Raw genomic sequence first — 25,844 nt, 5'->3', positions numbered from 1 at the left:
TGTCCAGTGTAGTACTCTTGCCAGCAATTTGTGGCTATCAGATTGGCTAAGTTTTTTCAGAACTGCATAACAGGCAGGTCCCTCCCCTTTTCATTCACATTCACATTCCTCTCTAATCTCCTCTCTCTAATTTTTTTATACTTCTAAATCCATTTCAGTGCCTGCTTTTTAGGAAACCTACCTATTACACAAGGTGATCATCTCACAATTCACTGTAGTATTACTGCTAGTCCTATTTTGCAGGAATGAAAGCATCGGCTAGCACAGAAAACTGTTAACTTGCCCAGCAACTACCATAAAACTAATATAACTGGGGCTGGAGAGATGGCTCAGCAGTTAAGAGCACTGGCTGCTCTTCCAGAGGACCCAGGTTCAATTCCCAGCCCCCACATGGCAGCCCACAGCTGTCTGTAACTCCTGCTCCAGGGGATCTGATGCCTTAATATAGACATACCTGCAGGCAAAACACCAATGCACATAAAGTAAAAAAATAAATAAATTACTTTTTTAAAAAAACTAATATAACTGGACCCAATTCCAGAGTCTGTTTTGAATTACTACTCTAGGAGACAAGATACTATTTTGGCATCTCTAGAAGTTAAAAGAATAAGTATTTGTTCAGCATAGTTTCAGAAAGAAAAAGGATACAAACTATAAAATAGTAGATGCTTTGCAAAATATATATTTAAAAAAACTTTCTAGTAATGAGGAGTAAACAACAAAATGGATTCCTTAAGGAAGTAATGAGAGTTTATCAACTGAGAGTTCAAATATTCATGATGAGGCATTATAAAAACAGGTAAAAGTTGACCTAGATTGGTGAAAGGTATATTACACCTCTCACTCTTGGGCTATTACGAATAATGTTAGGAATGTTTATGTACAGATTGTTAATGTGCTCATATACTTTCATTTTCTTTGGGATACATATATAGGAATAGAATTGCTGGGTCAATTAGTAACTGTTTACCCTTTTGAGGAACAGCTTGGCTGTTCCACAGACAAACAAGCTTGGTAATATGTGGTTGAACAAATTTCAGCTAGTTTATTTCCACTCCTCAGTCTTTGAAATAATAATGTGCTCAATACAGAATGCTGAAAGCCCAAACTTATGTGATTAAAGAGCATTTCCTTGTTCCCAGGGAATACACATAAGCAATCCTGGCCTGGGATAATTTCTTTCCAAAGTCAATATTCAATTAACCACAACATCTAAAATAAGCTAACTAGGAAAGGAAAGTTAACTTCCCAGTTAGCCAAACTATCACCTGTCTATTTCTATCAATATTAATCTTTCTAATACCTTTTAAGAGTGGGAAGGCTATATAAACCTTATAAAAATGTATTTCATCCTTTTTGAATATAGTACATGCCCTCCTTTTCTCTATAAACAAACTTCACAGACCTGTAACCACAGGGACACATTTCAATTACTAAATTCTCACATTATAAGTAATATGAAAACTTTCATTATTTCAAGCATGCTACTGAATTACCTATTTCCATACAACCCAGCTCTAGATGCATTTGTTTCAAACATATGCGCACTGTCATATGCAAAGGCAGAAGAAAGAGGATATGAGCTAAAGACAGAAAAGGCCTCAGCCACAAATGAATGTTCAGACCTTCAAGGTTTTTATTCAGAAACATGAGTGCTGTCTTTCAATTACAAGAAAAACTTGTAGCTGGGTGGTGGTGGTACACGCCTTTACTCCCAGTACTTGGGAGGCAGAGGTAGGTGGATCTCAGTGAGTTCAAGGTCTACAAAGAAGTTCCAGGATAGCCAGAGCTACACAGAGAAACCTTGTCTCAAAAAAACAAAAAACAAAAAACAAAAAAGAGGAAGAAAGGAAGGAGGGAAGGAAGGAAGGAAGGAAGGAAGGAAGGAAGGAAGGAAGGAAGGAAAGAAAAACATAAAAAAAATACAACATAAAATAAAATACAATTCCTCTGTCTGGTGCTTGCATATTTCTCAGTCAGCACGAGCTGCCTATCAATCCCCATCTTTACCTGTGTCAGCTCATCTCCACAGCCTCAAGTCACGTCATCTAATGTCATCTATCTTTTCACTCAATTCAATCCTTTAGAAATACCTAATAGAGCAGGCGTTGGTGGCGCACACCTTTAATCCCAGCACTCAGGAGGCAGAGGCAGGCGGATCTCTGTGGTTCGAGACCAGCCTGCTCTACAAGAGCTAGTTCCAGGACAGCCTCCAAAGCCACAGAGAAACCCTGCCTCGGGAAAAAAAAAAACCCTAATAGAGTACTACATTTGGAAAGGGCCTTACTATTGAGTCTACAACTGGTTTTTACAACAGAAAATTGAGGCCTAAATCAGTTATACTTTTCTACTAACAACAAGTAAGACAGTTATCTATTCAAAAATACTGTATACGAGACCTGAAATTCCCAAAATACACACACACACACACACACATATCTTTTTCTGGCTTATATAAGATAATGTCAGTATACTTCAAAGGCAAATACCCATCTGTAATAACTACACATTTAGTTGGAAGTACATTATTATGGAAATTTTTAGATAACAGACATTAGCAAAAGATAAAAAATAGTATCTGATTACAAAGTCAAAAATATATGGGTTTGAATCATGAAACATGGAAAATCAGTAAGACTCTCCAAGCCTCAATCTCCTTGGCTGAAAACACAAATAACACTATGAACATTCTAGGGTCATTCTAATAGTTAAAAATAAAATACAATTAAACAACTAGCAGAAAGACGGCACACTACAGTGAAATCTTACACATTATACACACACAAAAAAAAAACACAGATGGAAAACTTCACAAACTTGTTATTTTGGAGGAATTAAATATAGAAACAGGAATGAAGGGTGATCATGTTGTAACTAAATTGTGAGGGGCAGCCTGCCAGGGTTAAGGAATCTAAACCATTGGCCTGAGATGTAGTTCTGGTGTGCAATAATCCTCTTGTACACTGTAGAGATTTGTCACTTGAATTGGTTTAATAAAATGCTGACTGGAAGTATAGGTGGGTGACCAAACGAAGGATGATGGGAAGGAGAAGGTGAAGTGAGGAGATGCCAGACAGATGGAGAATGAGTTGAACACACAAAATGAAACAGAGGTAAAGGTCACTAGCCTTGGGGCAGTACATGGGACTAATAGAAATGGGTTCAGTAGTAAGAGCTAGCTAGTAATAAGCCTGAGCTACCAGATGAACATTTATAAGGAATATTATGTCTCAGTGTGTTTATTTGGGACCAGGCAGTCGGGACAGGAAACATCTGTTTACATAGTTCAGTTGATAGAGTGCTTGCCTAACATGTGCAAAGCCCTGTGCTTGATGCCTAGCATCCCATGAGCCAGGTGTCATACATAGCCCATGCCTATAATCCCAGCACTTCGGAGGTGTAGTCAAGAAGATCAGAAGTTCAAGGTTGTCTTTAGCTATATTCTGAGTCCAAGGCTATTTGAGACCCTGTCTCAAAAACAAAACAAAACCAAAAAAGGGCTGGTGACATAGCTTATTGGATAAAAGCACCTGCTGCCAAGCCTAAAGACCTGAGATTGTGATAGGATCCCACATGATATAGGGAGAGAATCAACTCCTACAAGTTGTCCTCTGACCTCCAAACATGTACCATGGCACACATTCAACAACATGTACCTGCACACAAAAAAATAAATCTAAAAAAAAAACTGTTAAAGTTGTATGAATTTAAGCAAGACTATTATGCTATCAACAAAATAATACTATAATAAAAATAGTATATTAAAAAGTAATAAAAACACATACTTTTACTCCTTATTTTAATAAAACAAATTCTGGCAGAGAAAATACCACTTTAACCATGAGAAGTTACATAAGAACCAGAATATATTACACATAAAAATACAGGTCTATGCCTGGCCTGGGGGCTCACATCTGTAATTCTAGTACTCTGGAGGCTGAAAAAGAAATCCCCAAGGTCTGAGGCTGGCCTGAGCTGCACAGTGAGTTCCAAGCCAGTATGGGGGAAAAATAAAATCTGGAGTCCCTAATTCATTCCCATCAGCACCCAATATAGCTAATCAGTTCTTCTTAATGAGTTCACTAAAAGTACACAGCTTTTATCCTCAAGCCAAAAACATTTCTTATCACCAGAAAATCTGGCAATTTACCTAATGACTGTAAACAAGTTATGAATCTCACATAAAGTCTTACTTTCCACCTTACACTTACTCAGGCAGATAACAAGAGTTGCAAGGATGTGAAGAAATTAGAACCTTCACACACTTGCTAGTGAGAACATAAAATGTTGCAGCCACTTAGTAAGACAACCAGGCTATTCCTCAAAAAGTTAAACATAGTTACTATCTGACCCAGCAATTCTACTCCTACTTATATCCCAAAAGCAATGAAAGTACACATGTACAGAACAATTTGCACTCAGATTTTCCTAACATTATTCATAACAACCAAAAAATAAAAGTACACCCAAATTTATGAATGAATAAATGAAATATGGTATATCTATACAACAGAATATTATTGAGCAATAGTAAGAAATAAGCTAAGTTGGGGGAGGGACAGAGAAGGAGATCAATGAAAGAGGTATCTTGATGGAAGGAGCCATTGTGGGGCTGTGGAGAAACCAGGTGCTAGGAAAATTCCCAAGAATCCACAAGGATGACCCCCAACTAAGACTCCAACAGTAGTGGAGAGGGTGCCTGAATTGGTCTTCCCTGTAATCAGATTAGTGACTACTCTAATTGTCATCATAGAACCTTCATCTGATGGAAGCAGATGCACAGGTCCATAGTCAAGCACTGGGCGGAGCTCTAGGAGTCCAGTCGAAGAGACAGAGGAGGGATATGGAGGGGGGGTCCAGGATCATGATGAGGAAACCAACAGAGACAGCTGACTGACCCAAGCTCTTGGGAGCTCATGGACTCCAGACTGACAACTGGAGGGCCTACATGGGACCAAACTAGGCCCTCTGCATGTGGGTGACAGTTGTGTGGCTTGGTCTGTTTGTGGGGCTCCATGCAGTGGGACCAGAATCTGTCCCTAGTGCATGAGCTGGCCTTTTGGAACCCATTCCCTATGGTGGGTTGCCTTGCTCAGCCTTGATGTGGGGGGAGGGGCTTTGTTCTGCCTCAACTTGATGCACCAGGCTTAGTTGACTCCCTTTCTGAGGAGTGAATGGGGGTTGGAGGACAGCAGGAGGAGAGGTGGGAGGGGGAACTGGTTGGTATGTAAAATGAATGGAAATTTTTAAATTTCAAAAAGAAATAAGCTATAGAGTCATTATTATTGAGCCCTGAAAATATAATTACATTAACTGAAATAAAACAATCATATTATATGATTCTATCACATTAAGTATTTAGAATTGATAGGAATTCTTTAGAACAGAAACCCACTAGTGTTTGCCCAGGGCTGGGGGATTAGGAAGATATTGGGGATGATTACTAATGGATACCAGTTTGAACTGATGAAAATGTTGCAAAATGAGAGCAGTAACATTTACACAACTCTGTAAATATAGTAAAGCCATTAAATTTTATACTTTAAATGAGTAAACTTTGTGTATGTGAATTGTATCTTAAGACATAGATCATAAAAAAAGATCCTTCCCTAATATTCTAAATTTGGCTGAAATATATGTGCTCTTCATTTTCTATCTTAAAGTCTCTACAGCCAATGTTGTAGAAGCAATCTTCATTGCTTCAAGATTCCCATCAATGTGCATTAAATGTTTTTTCCCTTATGTACTGTTTCTTGATATTAATGGATAACCTTAGAGATCTTACCCTTACCTTATTTTACCAAAAGTTTTGAAAAGGTATAAATACAAACATACATACTATTCAAAATTTTATAATAGTTCCGTTCTGCAACTTGGACTATTTAAAATAATTAAGACAGGCATAGTGATTCATGGCTATAATCCAATCACCTGGGAGGTAGAGATGAGAGGATCAGAAGTTCAAGATCATTGCCTGCTACAGTTGCAAGTTCTAGGCAAGTCTAGGCTACATCAGACCCTGTCTCAAAAGAAAATAAAATTTAAAGTACTACCTAATTTATCAAATGGAAACCATTTTATAAATAGCATTTTTAAATTATTTCACTAAATAAAATGTATGACGTATAAGACAGAATACTACATAATCAAAATACTAATTATTCAAAACCTGCCTCATCCTTAATTGTCAATGCTTTATAATCGATCATGCTAGCTTTATTTCTAAGTAGAAAACTGTAAATAATTAATGATCTTTTAAACTCTTTCATAGCTCAAAGAAATGTATTTTCCATTTCTAGAGCAATGTTTATCCATGGAACAGAACTATAGGTCTGATTTATATATTATATCACTTAATCCTTATAATAATCCTACGAAATGGGTACTATTAGCTTCATTTTATAGAAGAATAAATTAAGACTTAAAAGAGTGTAAACAAGACTGTTCAAGATTATAATGGGTTATAAGATTAGAATAGCACACATGATAAATTCTGATTCTTGTCATTATAGATTATTATAAGGAAAGTCTATGTTTTTAATAATATTCTTCAGTTCTTTTTCTTGTTTGTTTGTTTGTTTGTTTGTTTTTCCCGAGACAGGGTTTTTCTGTGGCTTTGAAGACTATCAGCTAGCTCTTGTAGACCAGGTTGGTCTTGAACCCACTGAGATCCACCTGCCTCTGCCTCCCAAGTGCTGGAATTAAAGGCATGCACCACCATGTCTTTAAACTAAACAAAGCATATGAAATATTTTTGTTCAGTATCTACAAATAAGCATTCTCCAATTATCACTACATACAAAGAATTACACAAAGAAACCCTGTCTCAGAGAAAGCGAGAATAACACTCTATATACTAATTAACACACTACAGTCCAAATACACAACAGTAATGTAAAACTTAAAGTGAATTAACAAACAAGTGTATCTTAGGCATCTGGAATATTAGTTTACTAAACTAAAGATGAAATGGAAAATAGGTGCACTATTAGTATCAATTTTTCCCATCAAATTTTTGCCCCCCAAAATTCAAAAGCATAACTAGTCTCAGATAAACAAATAAAGCTACTAAGTTTTAAGTCACACAGAATACACAAGATCTGGTTTTTATTTTTATTTTCCCCCAAAAGGAAGAATAGAAATGAACATGTGTCTTCACTGTCTATGATCACTTGCATCTCACAGACACTTTCTACTGCCCTGGGAGGGGTACTATTACTTCAAGAGAGTATAAGAAGCTGAGAACCTAAGTGTCACATTGCTCCTGTTCATATCTGACTCCATCTCCTCACTAAAGCATGCAATGCAATTAATAATCATAAAACGCATACATACCACCTCCTAGAAACAAAAAAACTTAAAGTCTAGGCAATTATCTTTTAATCAAGCAGCTTTGCACCTTGCAACCAGCCAATCTGTGGCTAGCACATAAGAGGAGCCAAATAAACTTTAGTGCATGGAATAAAATTGGTATCTTAGCAACAGAGGAAGAAATGGGACCACCCTTACTCATTCATTTGTTCTTTCTTCACTAAGGAGTTAATATAAAACTAGTACATTCCAGGCAACATATGCCATTACTTCTTTAAAGAAAACATTGAATCAGGAATTGGAAAAGAAAGGAATACTACATATGAAATTTTTGTTCTCAATTCTGGGAATTAAACCGAGAGGCTTGTACATTCTAAGCAAGTCCTCTTCCACTGAGTGACCTCCCATCCCTTGAAGGGCAAGATAGCGGATGAGACACAAAACCCTGAGCAGAGCTCTAGCTCATTTTACTCAATTACAACATCTTTCTGACCCTGTCTTGTAAGAGTTAATTAAACTTGTCCTGCTTCCACAATTAGCTAATTGCTTGCAGAAGCCTTGGTCATTTTTGTATTTCCCAGAACACCTAAGACAGAACCTGACATTACTAATAACTAACATTGTATAAAAATTTTATACACTATAATACTTTCTTCGAATGCTGTCTCCTAAAGCCTTCCAAATTAAGTAAACCAACTGCATTTTACAAACAATATTGAAGTTTATTAATTGCCAAGGTGAATGCTCAGATAGCCTTCCTTAATATTACCATAACAGGCTCTCAATGTTTGTTGATTGAAACAGCTGTCCCTCAAAACACAGTTTTTCTATCTGCGTTATAAAACCATTATCTGTTGCTATGAAAAACATCTGTAAGCCACTGAAGACAATTTTGCCAGAGAGGGGTAATTTTGTTCACCTAAGTAAATCTCTTAATTTTTATCAGTGATGTTCACATTTAGTAGTACTAAGAATCAGGAAGGTTGATAAAAATCACAATCTTTGAGTTACTGTTATACTCACAATTCTGCTGTAGGGGACCAGGAATCGCATTAAAATCAGCACTCCCAACTGATTCTAATATTGGTCTTTAGAGACACACTGAGAAAAGAACTAGACTTTTGAGACCTACATTAACCAAAATATCTAATCAATCCAACTTTTTACAGTTAGAAATGTTTATGCAAGATCTTACAAAGGCAAAGCTACAACACCTAACATGGAGTCCTCAAAATTCTTCACCACACTGAACCTCCTTAGACCTCTGGAGATTCCCATGCTGTATAGGAAGGTTAAGTCAGGAGTCTTACAAGTAACAATCCATGTTAACTAATGGCTTTATCTCCGGTAATTAGTAACATATTTCATACTTTTTTAAACAAATGCCTGGCTGTAAATTGGACCAGTCAGCATTTTTCACTTAATACTACTACTACTAATAATAATAATAATTTTACACCATCACCATCACCACGATCTCACTTTAAACTTTGAATGACCATCAAAACATACTATGACGTTATCAGTGATCGCTCTCTGGTTATTAAATAAGTACTGAACGCCGATACAGAACCTCTCTGTGGGTCCAAATAATTTACTATATATACATATTTTCATGAATCAAAGTTCTAGATGTACATATAAGTCCTATATAATAGGAAAATAATAACCAGTAATCACATTTATCCTAAACAAGCACCACCCTAATACTGATTTGTGGTATCAAACTACAATCACTAATTTTGTTTTTACATTATTACCAGAACAGAACAAATCATTTTCCTTTTACAACTGAGTCTCTAGCCCATTTTCATCAGGTCCTCGTTATTAGGATAATTGGCTCGACTTAAAATTCTCTTGCCAATCAATCGTTCCTTATTTAGGTGAACATTTTTGTACTAAGGACTGAAGCGTTAAAACATTCCCTGTCTCTTTGAAGGTGGGAAAGACATATTCATAAAAGATTTTTTTTTAACTGTGAGTGCTTAGCTAGGAAACTTAGCATGGCAAAGACGGGATGGGGCTTTCTCCAAGGCAGACCTCGCTCAGAGACAAGATGTAACATAAGAAGGAAATGATGAGTTAGAGGCAGGTGATGAAATTTCACCTCAAATAAGACGCAAAAGGCTGTGTCTCTAGCAGGAGAGGCGTGAATGCTACTCCAGGAGTTATCAGGGGCTCCGGGGCCCCGCACTCTCTGCACCTCAATACTCACCACTCCCCACCCAGGGGGTGGCTCTGCAGGACTCAGTATGCGGTGCAGGGAAGCCAAAGCTGTTTGCAAACAAGCGTCTCTTGCCTCCCGGGATGTGCAAGCAGGGCCCTGGGAAGGAAGGCACGCTCGGCCCCGCCCGGGACAAACGCGAAGGGCACCGGTGCGGCCGCCAGCCCGGTCTTCACATACCCGGCCGCGCCGGAACCCAGGCCCGGGCAAGGGCTTCTCGGCAGCGCGTGGCCTAGTCGCCCCCCGCGTGCCTCCAGCCTCCTGGGGGGCCCATGGAAAAAGGGCCAAGGCCCCAGAGCTGCGGGGTGCCCGCGGCGGCCGCAGTGCCAGGACGCTCCGTCCGCCCGGCCCGAGAGCTGACGCCAGGGCCCCTGAGCGACGCAAACCGGCGAGCCCCGCACCGCGGCGCGCCACACTCACCGCCTCTCCATGGCCAGGGGGTCGTCCCTCAGCCGCAAGCCTCCTCCTCCACCTCCTCCTCCTTCTCCTCAGCAGGGCTCCGCCGCGAAGCCTCGCACTCCTGAGGGGGCTGCGGTCGCTGCGGCGAAGGCCGAGGCCCGGCGCCCCTCCAGCCGCATCGGCTCCGGGGTCGCCTCAGCCACTCGGGTCCGGGGGAGCACGGTCGAGCGCGTTCGGGGGCGCAGGCTACGGCGGGACGACGGAGGCGCTGCAGGCAGACCGGCTCGGCAAAGCCTCCGGCGCCGCGGTGGCCGCTCCAGCCTCCCGCGCCGCCGGGCCACAGCGCCCCCTGGACCCCACGTCCCGCTACGGCGCCGGGACTGCGGCGGCCGCGCCGAGCACGAGCGGCAGGGAACGCGAGGCAGCGCGGCCTAGGGGTGGCTGGGGCCCCGTGTGCCCTGCGCCGCCCGCGGCCCGCCCCTGACGCGCCTTCCCGGGAGCCGGAAGCCGTCGGCTCCCCCCCACCCCACCCCCGTCAGACCCCAGCACCTTTCTTCCCTCCGGAAGGTATGTGAATTTTCTCGTCACTCGGACCCGCACCCGAGAGCGGGAATGTGAGGGAATCTCGGGTCATTTCTCATGGAGACGGGGTTCCTTTTAATCCCCTCAGTGCGTAGGCATGAAAGGAGAGTGACCCAGAACAAATCTTCCTTTTATCTTTTTCTAAGCACATGCACAATCCCTTCCCAAAACAGATAAAGGAATAATCTTTAACCTTAACTTTTTTGGAGCTACTGTGCAGATTCATTACAGAAATTTGCTACAGAATCCCTTAACCCCTAACCTTCCCCCCAAAATAGAGAATAAATAAAACGCTGACCAAGAGAAGAGAATAAGCAACGGGTTGTCCTGAAATTGATAAACAACTTAAAGGTAAGAAAAGAATCATCCTTTTACTAACCTAGCCCTGACCACCACTTCTGCACTACCCACCCCTTACCAAATCCTAGGTAAGACTCTGGAAGGACATTGTGGGTATATTGAGGGCTGTGCAATAATTTTGTCTACAAATGCCTCTAGGGCGCTAATGTCACAACCAAAAGCAAAGGACTGTCAGAAGGGAAATGGGAAAAGAAAAAAATGTCTAAAGACCTTGGTCCCCCAAATTTAAATTCCCAAGTACAGTGTGTTTGTTTGTTTGTTTGTTTGTTTCTTCGGGGTGCTATACTAGAAAGAGCAAGGACTTTGGTGCCAGGCAGAGCCTGATACCACTGATCCCAGTTACATCATGTATAGTTTTATGACCCTGGCAAGTTATGTAATATTTTGAACCTGTTTTCTTCTGCCTGCCTAGCTGGTTGTGAAGGTTAGGGATGGAATGACTGGCCTACGGTTCCAATTTTTTGTTAATTCCAGAACACCCTAACACTTAGTCATTCTTAACCTCGAGTTGTACCCATTTATTTGTGTGTGTGTGTGTGTGTGTGTATGTGTGTGTGTTCCTCATCAAAAGGTCATTTTTCATCATCCCTGGTCTGAGTGAAATTTACCTGAATTTCACTACAGTATTTATATAATCCTCCACTAAAGAAAAGAGCCTAATATACTGGATCCTTTGACATTCTACTGAACAGCAGATATCAAAATAGGATCACTACATTTTCTGCATAAAAATATTATAAGCAGTCTTGGCTTACCTTAAATTATGGTATAATAGTAACAAATCATGAGAAAATTACATAAGGACTTTAGGAACTGCTTAAGAAATAATTGAGCAGCCACCCAAAGAAAATATAACCTAGCAGCTCCCTTCTCATCAATGAAAGCTGTTCCTGCACAGTCCCAAGTCTTCCTTGCCACATACTTCTGAGTCACATTACACACAAAAAAATCACTATCCCCTTTTTATAACAACAGAAACAGGCTCAGAAGGAAACTGTGATTCATCCTCGCAACATCTCTGCAAATCCAGTACCTCGGTACCACCATTTTACTTCTGAAGTACATCCAACCGGAGAAGAAGCTGGAAGTCGACTCTAGGATTCCTCCAGTCTCCTATCTGATAATAGTCCTTTCTGAAATATTAAGAAAACATTCTTAGAGTAAGTTACTATCGACAAAATTTGCTATCTAGAATTGGGCCCTTTAATTTAGATCAGTTTGGCAACCTGACATTAGCACTCTCCTTTCCAAGCCTAGCTCACTAACACTGCAGAAAACCTGCATTTGTTTATGAATACTCATGACATCTAGGGTGTAGCTACTACATGAAGATGATTCATTTGTTCCCAGGACCAGTTTCTTCTTGCCTCACACTTTCTTCCCTTCTAGTCAAACTCTGTAGCTGGTGGAAGCTGCTTGATAGTAGTTTGCTTAAAATCTTTGTCATATGCTGGCCAGATGGCTCAGTGAGGTAAAGAGCCAGGCCAGTGATCTGAGCTCCATCTCTGGAACCCATATGGTAGAAGGAGAGAACCAACTACCCCAGGAGGCATGCATGTGCCCACAGAGTTAAAAAAAAAAAAAAACCCTGTTGTCTGCTGCCATGACTCTTTCCCTCTCTTCCTTACTCATTGTATTCTCTGCCCCTGGCCTGTCTCTGACCTGCTCCTTCCTTTACCAATGATCTCTTTTTATTTTAATCTACTTCAGCTTGCTGTCGGTTATTTTGCTTCTCCCACTCTGATTTTGCGCTGATCTCCACCACTCTCCAATCACTTTAAAGTATATCATAATTCCCCGTTTTTGTTTTTCATACCATAGACATCCTTCAGAAAGCCAATATTCTAAGAATGTTTTCAAGGGAGTTTAGGATCATCCCTAATAGAATTTTCTTTGTTCTTTAAACTTCGGATGAAGCCAGGCATGCCGGCATCCACCTGTATACACCTGTATATCTGTTTATTTCAAAGGCTAAGCAAAAGGATCACTATTGTACAGGAGTTTGGATCCAATTTAGGTAACATACAATAGTCCCATCTCAAAATTTTTGAGTGAAGGAGGGGAGATACCAATGACATCATCATCCACCAGGTACCTAGTCCAAATTCTGGTGATCATATTTAATTGTTATCACTCACTACTGGATACAAAGCCTGTCAAATTTTACTTCTTGTTTTGTTTTGTAATTACGATCCTCCCCTCCAACTCGGTGCTGACCTTTTGGTCTAGGATATTTGGTAAATAAATTATAAGTTTACAGAAGGAAAAAGGGAAGGGAGGAAAGAAGAATAAATGAATTTTATACTTGTGAACAAGAGTATATGCTATATAAATTTTGTTGAAAGTGAAACATAAAACCTCATCTGTGCTCCTTTTAGCCCTGTACTTTCCCAACTTAACAACTCTTCATCAATACAAGGTCAACACATATTTACTTGTTTGTCTCTCTTCCAGATTGGTCCAGAGGCAGTGTTTTAATCCTCTCTGCATCCCTAGAACTGGTCTCAGCATGGGTACTGTTATGCTGAACTAGATAGCCTACATCTTACCTGCTCAGTGACTTTTTAAGACTTGCCTTCAATTTTCAGGACCTAAAATAAGAATTCCCTTTGAGATGTATAGCCCAGAACTGAACCCAGCCTACTGCTGACAGCTGTGATCTTTCACATCCTTCTTCCCTCATCAAATGCTGCCTGGAGTCACACCTGAAATTCCGAGTCTTGTAGAGTGGATAAGCCCCAGAGTAGGACAGAAGTCAGTTAAGCATCCCAAACTGAAGAAGGAACCTGGGGATATCCAGGAGCTTGTTAAACCACCTTACTCACTTAAAAAAAGATCAAAGTAACCTGCAATATGGCTCAGGGGGTAAATGTACTTACCTCCAAGTAAGTACCATGTGGCTACTAGGTCATCAGGCTAGTAGCCACATGGTAGCAGGGCAGAACTGACTCCTTCAAGTTGTCCCTTGACCTGCACATTTCTGACCTATTTACACACACACACACACAAAGAACAATAGTTTTTTTAGAACAAAGCAATTTTAGCTTAGGAATTGAACACAAAGAAATAGCCAAATGTATAAATAAAGATATGTAGATAGATAAATATATAAAATAAGTATACATAAATGTTTGTTTTTATTATATAATAAATAACATAAATATGTTATTATATATGATATATAAAAATGTTTTTGGCATGAAAAATATGAGGATAACCTAAAATAAATTAAGTACATTATCACCACAAAAATATTGGGCATCCATTAATCTTTTTTTAAATAGATATGTGTGCAGCTGTGTGAGTTTATGTGCACCATGTGCATTCAGGTACCCAAGAAGGCCAGAGGCATCAGATCACCTGGACCTAGAGTTACAGGTGGCTATGAAGCCCTTCCAGTTGGTGCTGGGAACTGAACCCTGGTCCTCTGAAAGAGCAGTGAGCGTTCTCTTGTTTTGTTTTTTTAGTTTTTGGAGACAGGGTTTCTCGGTGTTGTTTTGGAGCCTGTCCTGGAACTCACTTGGTAGACCAGGCTGGCCTGGAACTCTCAGAGATCCACCTCTTCTGCCTCCCGAATGCTGGGATTAAAGGCATACACCACCAACACCCGGCCAGAGTTATTTACTTATATGTACAGTGTTCTGCCTGCATGTATGACTGTATGCCAGAAGAGGGCACCAGATTTCATTACAGATGGTTGTGAGTCACCATGTGGTTGCTGGGAATTGAACTCAGGACCTCTGGAAGAGCAGCCAGTGCTCTTAATCACTGAGCCATCTCTCCAGCCCTAGAAGTGAGCATTCTAAACCACTGAGCCAGCTCTCCAGCCTTCAGTAATTGTTTTAAAATTATTTTAGATGGCATTGAAAAGTGCTCTTCATTCAATACCCAATTAATAAAAGTATAAAGTAAAAAAGTATATATATATAGTATAATTGAAGATTAATTTTGTTATTTTTAGTAGATGTGTCAATGTGTGTGCCTGTGTGCCAGTCTATACAGAGGATTGCAGGTGCTCTGAGGCCAGAGGTTTCAGATCCCTTGGGGATGGTGTTAGAAGTGGTTGTGAGCCAATGGCATTTGTGCTGAGAACCAAATTCAGTCTTCTGCCAAGACCAGTACAAACTCTTAACTACTGAGCCATCTCTCCAGTTCCAATGTATATATATTTAGGAAGGAATAATTAAAATGTTGAATGCTTGTGGGAATTTCTTACTTTATAATTTGGAATAATTTTTTATTTAAAAGATTGCGAAAATTAGTACCACCAAATCTCATGTAGTTTCACACATATCTACATTGGCTTTAGCATACTTTCTCTTATTCTGTTTTTTTCTATCTCAATAAGAGATAGATGTATAAATATACATATAATGTTTACATCTATTATAAATAATAGATACGTAGATGTGTATAAAAATATATATCTGTAATTCTTTTAAGTTTTTTATTTTTTAAATTATAATTATGATGGGGCAGTGGTGGGTCACACCTTTAATCCCAGCACTCTGGAGGCAGAGGCAGGCAGATGTCTGTGAGTCCAAGGCTAGCTTCATCTGTAATCACCAACTAGGAGACTCATCCTTGAGGAAGACTATTTCTCCTACTCTTAACTTTCCTTAGTTGCCTGTTGTTCTTTGTGTATGGGTGGGGCTCTGTGAGAGTTCCTGTTTCAGTGTTAACTTGTCTAGGGGTGTGTTTCTACAGGTCTCGTTTAGGCAGCCATATTGTTGAGGTGAAGTTTCCCTGTCATTTCTAGGAGACACAATCTCACTCAGCTTTCCTGGTCTTCTGACTGTTATAATCCTTCTGTCCTTTCTTCCATGATGTTCCCTGATCCCTAGGCACGGGAGTTGTATTGTAGATATATTAGCTAAGGCTAGACACCCCAGATCGCTAGTTCTTTGTAGTTATTGTTGTTGTTGTTGCTGATGCTATTGGTTTTTTGAGACGGGGTTTCTCTGTATAACAGTCCTGGCTTTGTAGACCAGGCTGGCCTCAAAGCACTGCCCAGTGAATAATTATTTTCTAATCCTTTGTTCCCAAATATTTTAGTGTATTTCCTCAAAACAGTACAGATACAGTATAACTGTAAAGATTAGAAACATTATATTAGTATAGTATTATGATCTAATCTATGAATTTACTCAAATTTTGTCAATTGTCTCACTAATATTCTTTTTTTTTTTTTTTTGGTTTTTTCGAGACAGGGTTTCTCTGTAGCTTTGGAGGCTGTCCTGGAACTCACTTTGTAGACCAGGCTGGCCTCGAACTCACAGAGATCCCGCCTGCCTCTGCCTCCCGAGTGCTGGGATTAAAGGCGTGCGCCACCAACGCCCGGCTACTAATATTCTTTATAGAAAAAGAAAATAATTATTGGGCATGGTAGCACAAGCAGGTGAATCTCTGTGAGTTTGAGGCTAGGCTAGTCTGGTCTACATAGTGAGTTACAGGCCAGATAGGGACTATGTAGTGAAACCCTATCCCCACCACCACCAAAAAAAAAAAAAGGGGGGGGGACTTTTTTTATTTTGGTCTAGACTACAATATGGGATCATACATAAGTAGTTGTTGGGGGCAACAGATGGCTCCATGATTATATATTTGCTGCTCTTCCAAAGGAACCAAGGTCAATTCACAGGAGGCTTAAAACCACCTGTAACTCTCACCTCTTAGGGATCCAATATTCTCTTCTGGCCTCATCAGGTACCTCGTATCATGAGGCATGCATACATACACACACACACACACACACCCAACGGGGGGGGGGAAAAATAAATATTTTAAAGATAGTTTTAAGTTTCTTTTTTCTTTAAGCTGGAACTTGACAATCCTGAGCAATGTGTTTATTATGTAAGCTTTTGTGTCTCCATAATTAAATTCAAGGTATGCATATTTGCAGGAATATTGCAAAGCTGGTATATGGTCTCAGTGAATCAAATAAGATGTGTGATACCTGTGTGTCCCATGACAACAACTTAGTTCATTTGTTCAAAGTGCCATCTACTGGATTTCTCTACCATAAAAATGCTTTCTATCTTGTTTCTTTTTTCCTTTTATTTTTGTTTTGGGATTGGAAGTTTATGCATGTTGCTTAGGACTATCTCAAACTCATAGATTCAAGTAGCCCTCTGCTCCCCCCCACCCCAGGAGCTGGGACTATTGGTGTATGTCACTATACCCAGCTTGTAAAGTAACTATTTTAGCTCCGTGATTAATATATATTTTGGGGAAATCATTTGAGAATGCCCACAAATTTTAATATTAATTGATGATTCTTGTTTGAAACAATTATTACTATAGAGATCACCAAATAATTGTCTAATTCCATCATTATTCCTTATACTCTTTCTCCTTGCTACATAGGAAAGCCTCTTAGTTATATTCTATTTGCTTTATTAACTTTCTCCCCATTGTTTTTCACTGTGCATGGTGACTTATGACTGTAATCATTACTACCCTTATTCACATTGATACACAAGCATTTTTCAGACTTGGCTAACTTCAGTGTTCCTTCAGCATTTCTTCATTTATTAGACTCTCCTGGCTTTCCGTCACTGTATCTCAGGTTCACTTTGTACTCTACTAACTCTTGTGCTGGAATGATTTGGTTTTCCTAAAAGCACTAATTTCATTTAGTGGAGAATGCTTTTGTGAAAAATGAAATGCAGGGACTAGACATGGTGGCACACAACTCTAAGCCCAGACTCTTGTGGGGTCTGAGGCAGGAGGGTGGTAAATGTAAGGTCAAGCTGAACAAACAGACAAACAGATAAGTGCTAAATATCATTCCTCATTGCTTCTATGATGCCATTGCTTTTAGAGTCTTTAAATGAGCAAGACTAGAAAATAAACTCACACTTCACCTTGACCTGAACATCATTCTAATTATTGGGTTTTGTGTGTACACATACACACATGAACATGCACACGTGTGCCATGGTGTGTGTTTGTATAGAGGTTAAAGGACAGTTTTCAAGAGTTGGTTCTCACCTTTGACCTTCAGGGCCTTTTTTTGTTGTTTGTCCTGCTGTACCATATACTCCGAACTAGCTGGCCTGACAGCTTCAGGGCAACTCTCCTGTCCTGGCCTCTTATCCTCTGTAGGAATGCTTAGTGACAGAGGTGTACCACTGCATCTGCTTTTTTACCTAGGTTCCAGGGATTAACTGTGTCCATGGCTGGGTGGTGGCAGTGGCTCACACCTTTGATCCCAGCAGAGGCAGACAGATCTCTGAGTTTGAGACCAGCCTGGTCTACAGAGCAAGTTCCAGGACAGCCAGGGCTACACAAAGAAACCCTGTCTTGAAAAAAACGAAAAGAAAAAAAAAGTGTGTCAATCCAAAAGAACCAGTTTCTGAATACAGAAGCAGATATGAAAGCCCCACTATCTTGTATAAAGGTGTTTCTTACTTTGAAGACATTTGCAAAAATGCCAATAATAATCCAGGCAAATTAGAGTAGAGCTGGAATAGAAGTTTCAAGAGGTAGCGCCATCAAACCTGTGATTGGGTTAGCATGTGGGGGGGGGAGGAACTGAGGGAAAAAGAGAAGTCAAGGATGACACTTGAGTTTCTGGCTTGGGAAACTTGAATTTATTTTAGACACAGAGCAGAGGAGGAAGAGCAGGCTTGAAGAGAAAGATGAAGCATGCTGTTTCAACATACCCGCAAATTAAGAAACTAAAATTCACAGAGGTGACATTATATATCCAAGATGACTGGAAGCAAAGAGCTGAGATTCCAACCCAAGTTTGTCTGCTTCTTGGCATTGCCACACCTCCTCCCACGCTCAGAATGGGAATGTGCACCAACCACTAAGGATGGGCAGACAATGGGCACCACTTACAGTGTGTCAGAAGAGAGCAAATAATAACATGAGAATATTTCAACAAACATAATTACTATTATTAGCATTGTGCCTGCTGTGACTCACACTGCTGTCCTCTGGTTCCAGTGAGAAAGCATTAAGATACACCTGAGACTTTTCATAAGAGTTGTGTATAAAGCAGTATGGCATGTGTGATACTGTGGAAGATCTTGGAAATAGAAGTTCTAATGATGTAAAGAAGGACTGGTCAGTGGAAAAGATTGTTACTGAGTCTGTGAGCTTTACTTCTGCATATCCAGTTCAGTCAGGAATCCTTTAGCCCATCAGCCTATTCTACACCACATACATGTAAAGAGATAGCACAGTGTTGTGGATAGTCAGTGGCTGTGTAGTACAGCACTTCAGAATGAACAGATCTGAGTTCAAACAGCAGCACAGGCTGCTTGAAAGGACGGAGTCACTTATTCTCAGTCCCATTTTTTTGTTTGTTTTTTGTTGTTGTTGTTGTTGTTTTTTTCTCGTTTGTATGGTTCAGATTGTAATGATTATTGAGAAGTTTGAGACACATAGTAGGCCTTCAGTTAGGACTAATTATATTGTCTGTTTTGCCTTTTCCATCCCTTTAACCTTAAACATCGTTGCCCCTTATCTCTGACTCTAGCAACTCCAAAGTTTACATTTTCTTTCTTTTGTTATATGTGAAAGCTAAAACTATAAAATTCCTAGAAGGGACATGGATATAAATCTTTTTTTAAACCTTGAATTGGCAACAGTTTTCTATGATAACAAAAGTATAGAGCAACCAAAAAAATTATAAAATGACTACCAAAATTTAATGAAGTTGAAACTAGTAGAAACTGGCAAATGCTACATATTAGGGCTTTTTTTTCATTATCAAGACTTAAGATTAAGAGATAGAGTAAATGTTAATTATTTTGTGTCTACTGCTATTATATTATGAAATTCACATGCAAAAGGAAGGTTCAGTGGGTAAAGCACTTGCCACAAGCCTGATGACCTGGAGCCCAAGAAAGCCCAGATGCAGGAGTCTGCCCTCTGTGATTCCACGGCACGCCTACGGGAAGATGAGATGCAGACACAGAACTACCAGCTGGCCTTCCACAGCCATTCACAGCAAGAGAGACCTGTCTCAAGCCAGGATGCAAGGCAAGGACTGGCTCCCAAGGTTGCTCTCTGACCTCCACATTCCCAAACCATGCCAGACTTACACCCATACTCAGCACGTACGTCATACATATGTGCATACGTGTGTGCTGGAATCCACACACATGCACACACACTTTTGAGTAGTTTTGCAGTATTTGAAAACAGTCATTTTCAACAAACCATTTGTATCGTTCATAGATTAATCAGGATTTCAATAGATGCCTTTGTTGTTTCATTTTTATGTTACTTATACTAAAATATTGACCAACATTCATGTCTGAAGTACACTAGAAAAGCTAGTAGTTAAACATTTACCAGCAACATACCACTAACTGGAAACGATAGCAAAGATCCTAGAACCTAGCATCTCTTATCACCTTACATGTTCTATGCTTGATGCTTATAACTTGCCCCAATTGCAAACAAATGAACGGATGGTCATATCAGATCATGTGCAGTCCCTGTGTACTTTAACACTGCCTCTCTGGATATCCAGGAAAATCTGTTTTACATGGCATTCCGGAGTAAGGACAGGTAGTGAAGATGTGTGAAGTCAGTTGTTACCAGTTTAGCTAAGAAAATGTCCTTCTCTCAGGGCTTCTAGTAAGTCTATATACCTGGCCTTGGAGGAAAAGCCAAGAGAATTAGGCCTAGGAAAAGAACTGCCAAATCCTTCTCTATATGGACAGACAGTAGAGCGGGCAGATAAGCCGTGTCTTGTTTTGAGAATTTTCTCTTCTCTCTTTTACTCAACTCCCTGAGGCATAGTCTTTAGCTGGAAATTAAACAGAGACTTGGCCCCATGAGAGCCAGGTCTCAACTTGGCTTCCAGTCCAAAGCTCTCTCCTTGGCTTTAATCACTTGGAACATTACTTCACCCTTATCTTATTTACCCAGAGTCTCCTTGGGAGGTGAGCCAGGGATTAATAAAAATAGGCCTTTACTTTTACATAAAGTCAATTCCAACTTACAAGGCCTTGCCCATGCAAGATGAATAAGCCCCCTAATGGACTTATATGTGAGTAAGGAGGGGGTAGCTAATCTTTTTATCGATGAGGAAAAAGAGGCTCAGAGACATGGAGCCTATTTCAGGGCTGGAATCTAGGTATGCTAACCCAAAATTTTATTGTTTTCTGTGAAACAAAAGTGTTACACTCTAGAACTAGAAGTACTCAGGATTATTATAGTTATTTGTAATAAAAAGAGCTTCCCTTCACTTACACTGCACCTTCATTTTAGGTTTTTAATTGATCCACAATAAATTAATAAGAAACAAAAGTTCACCCAGGTAGCTGTGGCAGGAGGATCTCTGTGATTTCGAGGTCAGTCTGGTCTACAGAGCAAGTTCTAGGACAGACTCCAAAAGCTGATCACACAGCAGAAATATCAGAGCAGGGGTTTAAGCCCAGATCTCAGTTCCCAATATTACACCCATATTATTAAGAAAAGTGAATAGTCCTGACACATGAAACAATGTTTTTGTTAGATATAAATTATCTCATTATTAAGGGAAGGAAAAAGAAAAAGGAAACTGATTGAGCTTCACCATTTAATTGTTAACAAATATTCCCCACAAACCACATCTTCAGATTGTACTAGGTACAGAGTAAGAGAGATGGAAAATGTATTTGATCTCTGTGCTTTAAAGTGCTTATATTTGTGTGGGGGTGCATGTAAATTGTGTAAATCCTGGAATATTGAGATCATTAGGAGAGGGAATATTGAGGACAGGAAGGTCTTTGAGAGAAAATTGCTCAGGGGAGTCCAGGAAAGTCTTTTGAGGAATTGATACATAAGTTGAGACCAGAATCCAAGTCATAATGAGGCAGAGAACAGTGCATGCTTGAGCAAAGGAAATGGAAGAGATGGGATCGCAGAGGGGCAGGCAAGGGCAAGATCAGAAGGATCTGTGCCCATTGGGAGGGATTTGAGGTTTTCTCTCAGTGGGAAGTTGTGAAGGGCTTTCCATCAAGGGAGATGAGCTAACTTATGCTCAAAATATCACTCTGACTATTGAGAGGAATGAAATTGCAGAATCAAGATTGAAAATTTGGTAACAAGAGGATTTTTTTCAGGAGCCCAGGTGAGATGGAAGCCTAGTCTAGGCCAAAAGCAATGTCAGTGAAAAGGGAAAATTGTAAGTGGTAAATTTGAAATGTATAACAGATACTATCCTGGGTACTATAAAATTTCTTATCTAAACTCACAACCAAGGTATGTAGTTGTTTTACAGACATTTATAGATGAGGAAACAAACTGAGAGATTCATTGATCATCTACGATCTAGACAGGGTTACTCTGTGTAGCTTTGGAGGCTGTCCTGGAACTTGCTAGCCTCGAACTCACAGAGATCTGCCTGTCTGCCTCCCAAGTGCTTTGATTAAAGTTTAGTGAGCACCACCACTGCCTGACTTTCAATGACCATATTTTATATTTTCTTTCCTACAAATAATAGTGACCTCTAAAATTCATATTCAAAACCCAGAGTATGTGTCATGGTGATGTACATGGAAAACCCCTGTGAAAACCTATCTATGCCCAGATGATAGAGGACAGTCTAGATAGGGAACAACTGTGGTTAGAGATCAGGCTGGTATTTGATCTAGCACTTATCAGTTCCTATGGCTTCTAGGCAGTAGATGCTCCTTATAGCTGAGAAATCTTTTCTAAAAATGTAACTCGGGCCATAAAAAGATGTAGCTGTAGATTGCCTGAGCTGGAAGTATTTCTTCCAGATAACTGAACACAAATGTTTCATGTCACAAATGAGAAAACAAAATCTAAATTCCAAAGGGTCTGGGGCTGCTAAAGTCACTTAAATGACGGAGACAGAATGGGGGATAGCACCAGGTCTTTTAATGCCCACCATTGTTTCCCACAGTGGTGAGCTGTGCCATTTGATAAATCCAAAAGTCCTTTTTCCATATCAAACAAACTCTGGGTGAGAAAACTGCAGATCTCACTTCTCCTTCTGAATGGTGTCTTGCAGGAACACAAGATCTGTATCATTTACATAAACTATAAATCCCCTGAGGTAACCAGAGAAACTGGTTGGAGTGGTCACCAGGATTTGAAGCTCCTATTCCTGGACATCTGTGAACTTCCTCTTTCATGTGCTCTCTATACTTTGGGAAATGATTTTTCTCTCCATCACTTTCTTTTTTGTTGTTGTTGTTGTTTTTTTGTTTGTTTGTTTGTTTGTTTTTTCGAGACAGGGTTTCTCTGTGGCTTTGGAGGCTGTCCTGGAACTCCCTTGGTAGTCCAGGCTGGTCTCGAACTTACAGAGATCCGACTGCCTCTGCCTCCTGAGTGCTGGGATTAAAGGCGTGCGCCACCAACGCCCGGCCTCTCCATCACTTTCACCATGGCATGAATTATAGAGTCAAATCCCAGTAAGGCATATGTCCCTAATATTGCCATTTTCTGCTGTGGGATCCCCAAGACAAGTCTTTGCTCTGCTATAGGCCTGTTTCTTTACCTGTTTGATAAGGAGAGTGGCATAACTTCTGCGTGGCTTGCTGTTTATGATTGTGTGGGATTGAAATATTAATTGCACAATTCCAGGTCCCTGGCACAGAGTGGATTCACCAGAACCCTTGGCTGCCTGGTGAGGTGGAGTTCGTCGGGTAGAATGTGGTAACTGCTGGGCTCTTCCTGACCCGCCCCCATTCCTCCTCTACTCTTCCAGAGATTCAGCTGATGACCAGAGGTGCCCGGGTTCAGAATCATTTCCTTCCTGGCATTCAGGAGAAGAGCCCTGGGCCCCACCCCTGCTCTTTGCATGCCTCTGTTAGAGTATAATTTCAGAGAGGCACCTTCCTGTCTTAAAGCATCTCCTCCACCCCCTGGAGGAAGGGAGGTGTTGACGAAGGGGCAAGAGCTCAGGGTAGACAGGCCTGAGTTGGAACCTCGGCCCTGTCACTTCACTGGCTTCGTGTCCTTCCCTTCCATACTCAGAGCCTGACGTGCTCCATCTGTAATACCCTCTGAACACTGGGAACTAGAAGTAATGTCTGCAAAGAACTTGTGGAATAAAAGCATATAAAGTCTTTTCCACTCAGAACACATTAGAAATAAATTATTAAGGACCATCCTGTTACAATTTTTTTTTGTTTGTTTTTTGAGACAGGGTTTCTCTGTATTGTTTTGGAGGCTGCTCTGTAGACCAGGCTGGCCTCGAACTCACAGAGATCCGCCTGCCTTTGCCTCCCGAGTGCTGGGATTAAAGGCGTGCACCACCAACGCCCGGCTTGTTAAAATTTTTTTAAATGATGTGATTTGTCCAACAGTTTCTTGTGTGTCTGTATAGAGAGAGATGTATTGTGTGCGAGTGTGTGTGTGTGTGATGTATGTGGGTGGGCACACATGTGCCACAGAGCTTGTGTGGAGGTCAGGAGACCACTTTCAGGACTCAGTTCTGTCCATCTACAATGGGCTGTTGGATTGACTCAGAGCATGAGACTTGGGCAGCAAGCAGTTTTACCTGCTAAGCAATCTCACCAGCCCTACAGTTTATATTCTAAAAGCCAAAATGCAGTGTAAAATCTTTCCACATGCATCATTGTAGCAGGCTTTCGGGCTGGTGAGATGGCTCAGAGGTTAAGAGCGCTGGCTGCTCTCCCAGAGAGGAGTGGTAATATGAGCAAAGGGGGACAAAACCATGGGAAACCCACAGAGACAGCCCACCTGAGTTAGTAGCAGCTCACTGACTCCAGACTGGCATGTGGGGAACCTGCATAGGACCAAACTAGGCCCTCTGAATGTGGTGACAGTTGTGTGGCTTGGGCAGCTTATGGGGCCACTCTCAGTTGGACCAGTATTTATCCCTAGTGCACTAGCTGGCTTTTTGGAACCCATTCCCTATGGAGAGATACCTTATTCAGCCTAGATACAGGAGGGGAGGGCCTTGGTCCTACCTCATTGTGATATGACAGACTTTGTTGACTCCCCATGGGAGGCCTCACCCTCTCTGAGGAGTGGGTGGGGATGGGGTGGCAGAAAGTGGGAAATGTGGGAGAGGGAACTGGGATTAGTTTGTAAAATAAAAAAGGATTGCTTTAATTAAAAAAAAAAAGACTTGTGCCTCTGAGTGATCCTGTGGCTGTGCAGTGAAACATGAGTGGTTCTCCACTGAATATTTTCCAGCTATTTTCTTGTAAGGATCTGAGATGCTGCTATACTTGACATTTGAAACAAAAAGAGTCACTTCATAGCAATCGAGAAGCAGTTTACAGATATTGATCATACCTCCCACCCTCACATAACAATACTGAGTTATATCTTAACTTTAGTTGGGATTAATACCCTCCCCGTTTTACTCTCCCTCTCCCTCCCTCTCTCTCTCTCTCACCTAGATTCCTCTTACTATTGATTCTTTCTGCCCGCCAACCTCACCTATCCTTCTATGGCCTAGCTATTGGCCATTCAGCTTTTTATTAGACAAATCAGGTGGCTTAGGCAGGCAAGGTGAAACAACTGTAACATCGTTACACAGTTAAATGAATGCAGCACAAACAAACGCAACACAGTTTTACATAGTTAACATAATATCCTGAAACATAAATGTAATACATCTTTATGCAGTAAAAGTAATATCCATAATACTTCACAGGTAAGTGTTCAGCATATCTTTATTATCATTATAATTATACTTATTGATTGTGAGCTGTGTGAATTAACTCAGCAGGTTCTAAATTCTCTCAGAAGTAGAACTCTGATTCTAAAGTCTCTCCAGCTGAAGGATCTTTAGTGGCTTCCCAAAGCCTACACTGTATGAAACCCAAATGTAAGGCTGTAATTGAGGGTTCTTAACTCTTAGGACCCGGCCTACTTTTGTGGTCTGAAATGTCTCATGCAGTGTTTTAAAATATATAGAATTTAGTGTCCCACTTCAGCTGCTTACTTGATTTCTTCCTCTGCAACACTATAGTATTTCTATCTCACAGAAAACATAACAGCTTATAGTAGCTAC

At 40.6% G+C, this 25,844-nt stretch overlaps 2 protein-coding genes across 5 annotated transcripts in view; one reads left to right on the top strand and one right to left on the bottom strand.

Annotated features, from left to right (window-relative positions):
- Zfyve9 (zinc finger FYVE-type containing 9) overlaps positions 1–10,084 on the bottom strand; it is a 142,412-nt gene extending 132,328 nt beyond the window's left edge. For 3 of the 4 annotated variants that reach the window (XM_040756993.1, XM_040756995.1, XM_040756996.1), the window contains exon 1: positions 9,956–10,084. The gene's annotated coding sequence lies outside the window, so the exon portion shown is untranslated. The remainder of the gene's footprint in view (positions 1–9,955) is intronic. The other variant, XM_040756994.1, reaches the window with a different exon arrangement.
- LOC106021311 (translation initiation factor IF-2-like) lies at positions 9,485–23,964 on the top strand. Its single transcript, XM_040756998.1, has 3 exons — positions 9,485–10,867; positions 11,852–12,036; positions 23,438–23,964. Exon 1 carries the CDS (start codon positions 9,564–9,566, stop codon positions 10,416–10,418), a length of 855 nt encoding a protein of 284 aa, XP_040612932.1. The 5' UTR covers positions 9,485–9,563; the 3' UTR covers positions 10,419–10,867; positions 11,852–12,036; positions 23,438–23,964.
- The last annotated feature ends 1,880 nt before the right edge of the window (positions 23,965–25,844 follow it).

This window comes from Mesocricetus auratus, unplaced genomic scaffold, assembly GCF_017639785.1.
Source record: "Mesocricetus auratus isolate SY011 unplaced genomic scaffold, BCM_Maur_2.0 Super-Scaffold_100014, whole genome shotgun sequence".
NCBI classification, from domain to species: domain Eukaryota; kingdom Metazoa; phylum Chordata; class Mammalia; order Rodentia; family Cricetidae; genus Mesocricetus; species Mesocricetus auratus.
The sequence above is the reverse complement of the archived record's forward strand: the minus strand, read 5'-3'. Positions and strand labels throughout refer to the sequence as shown.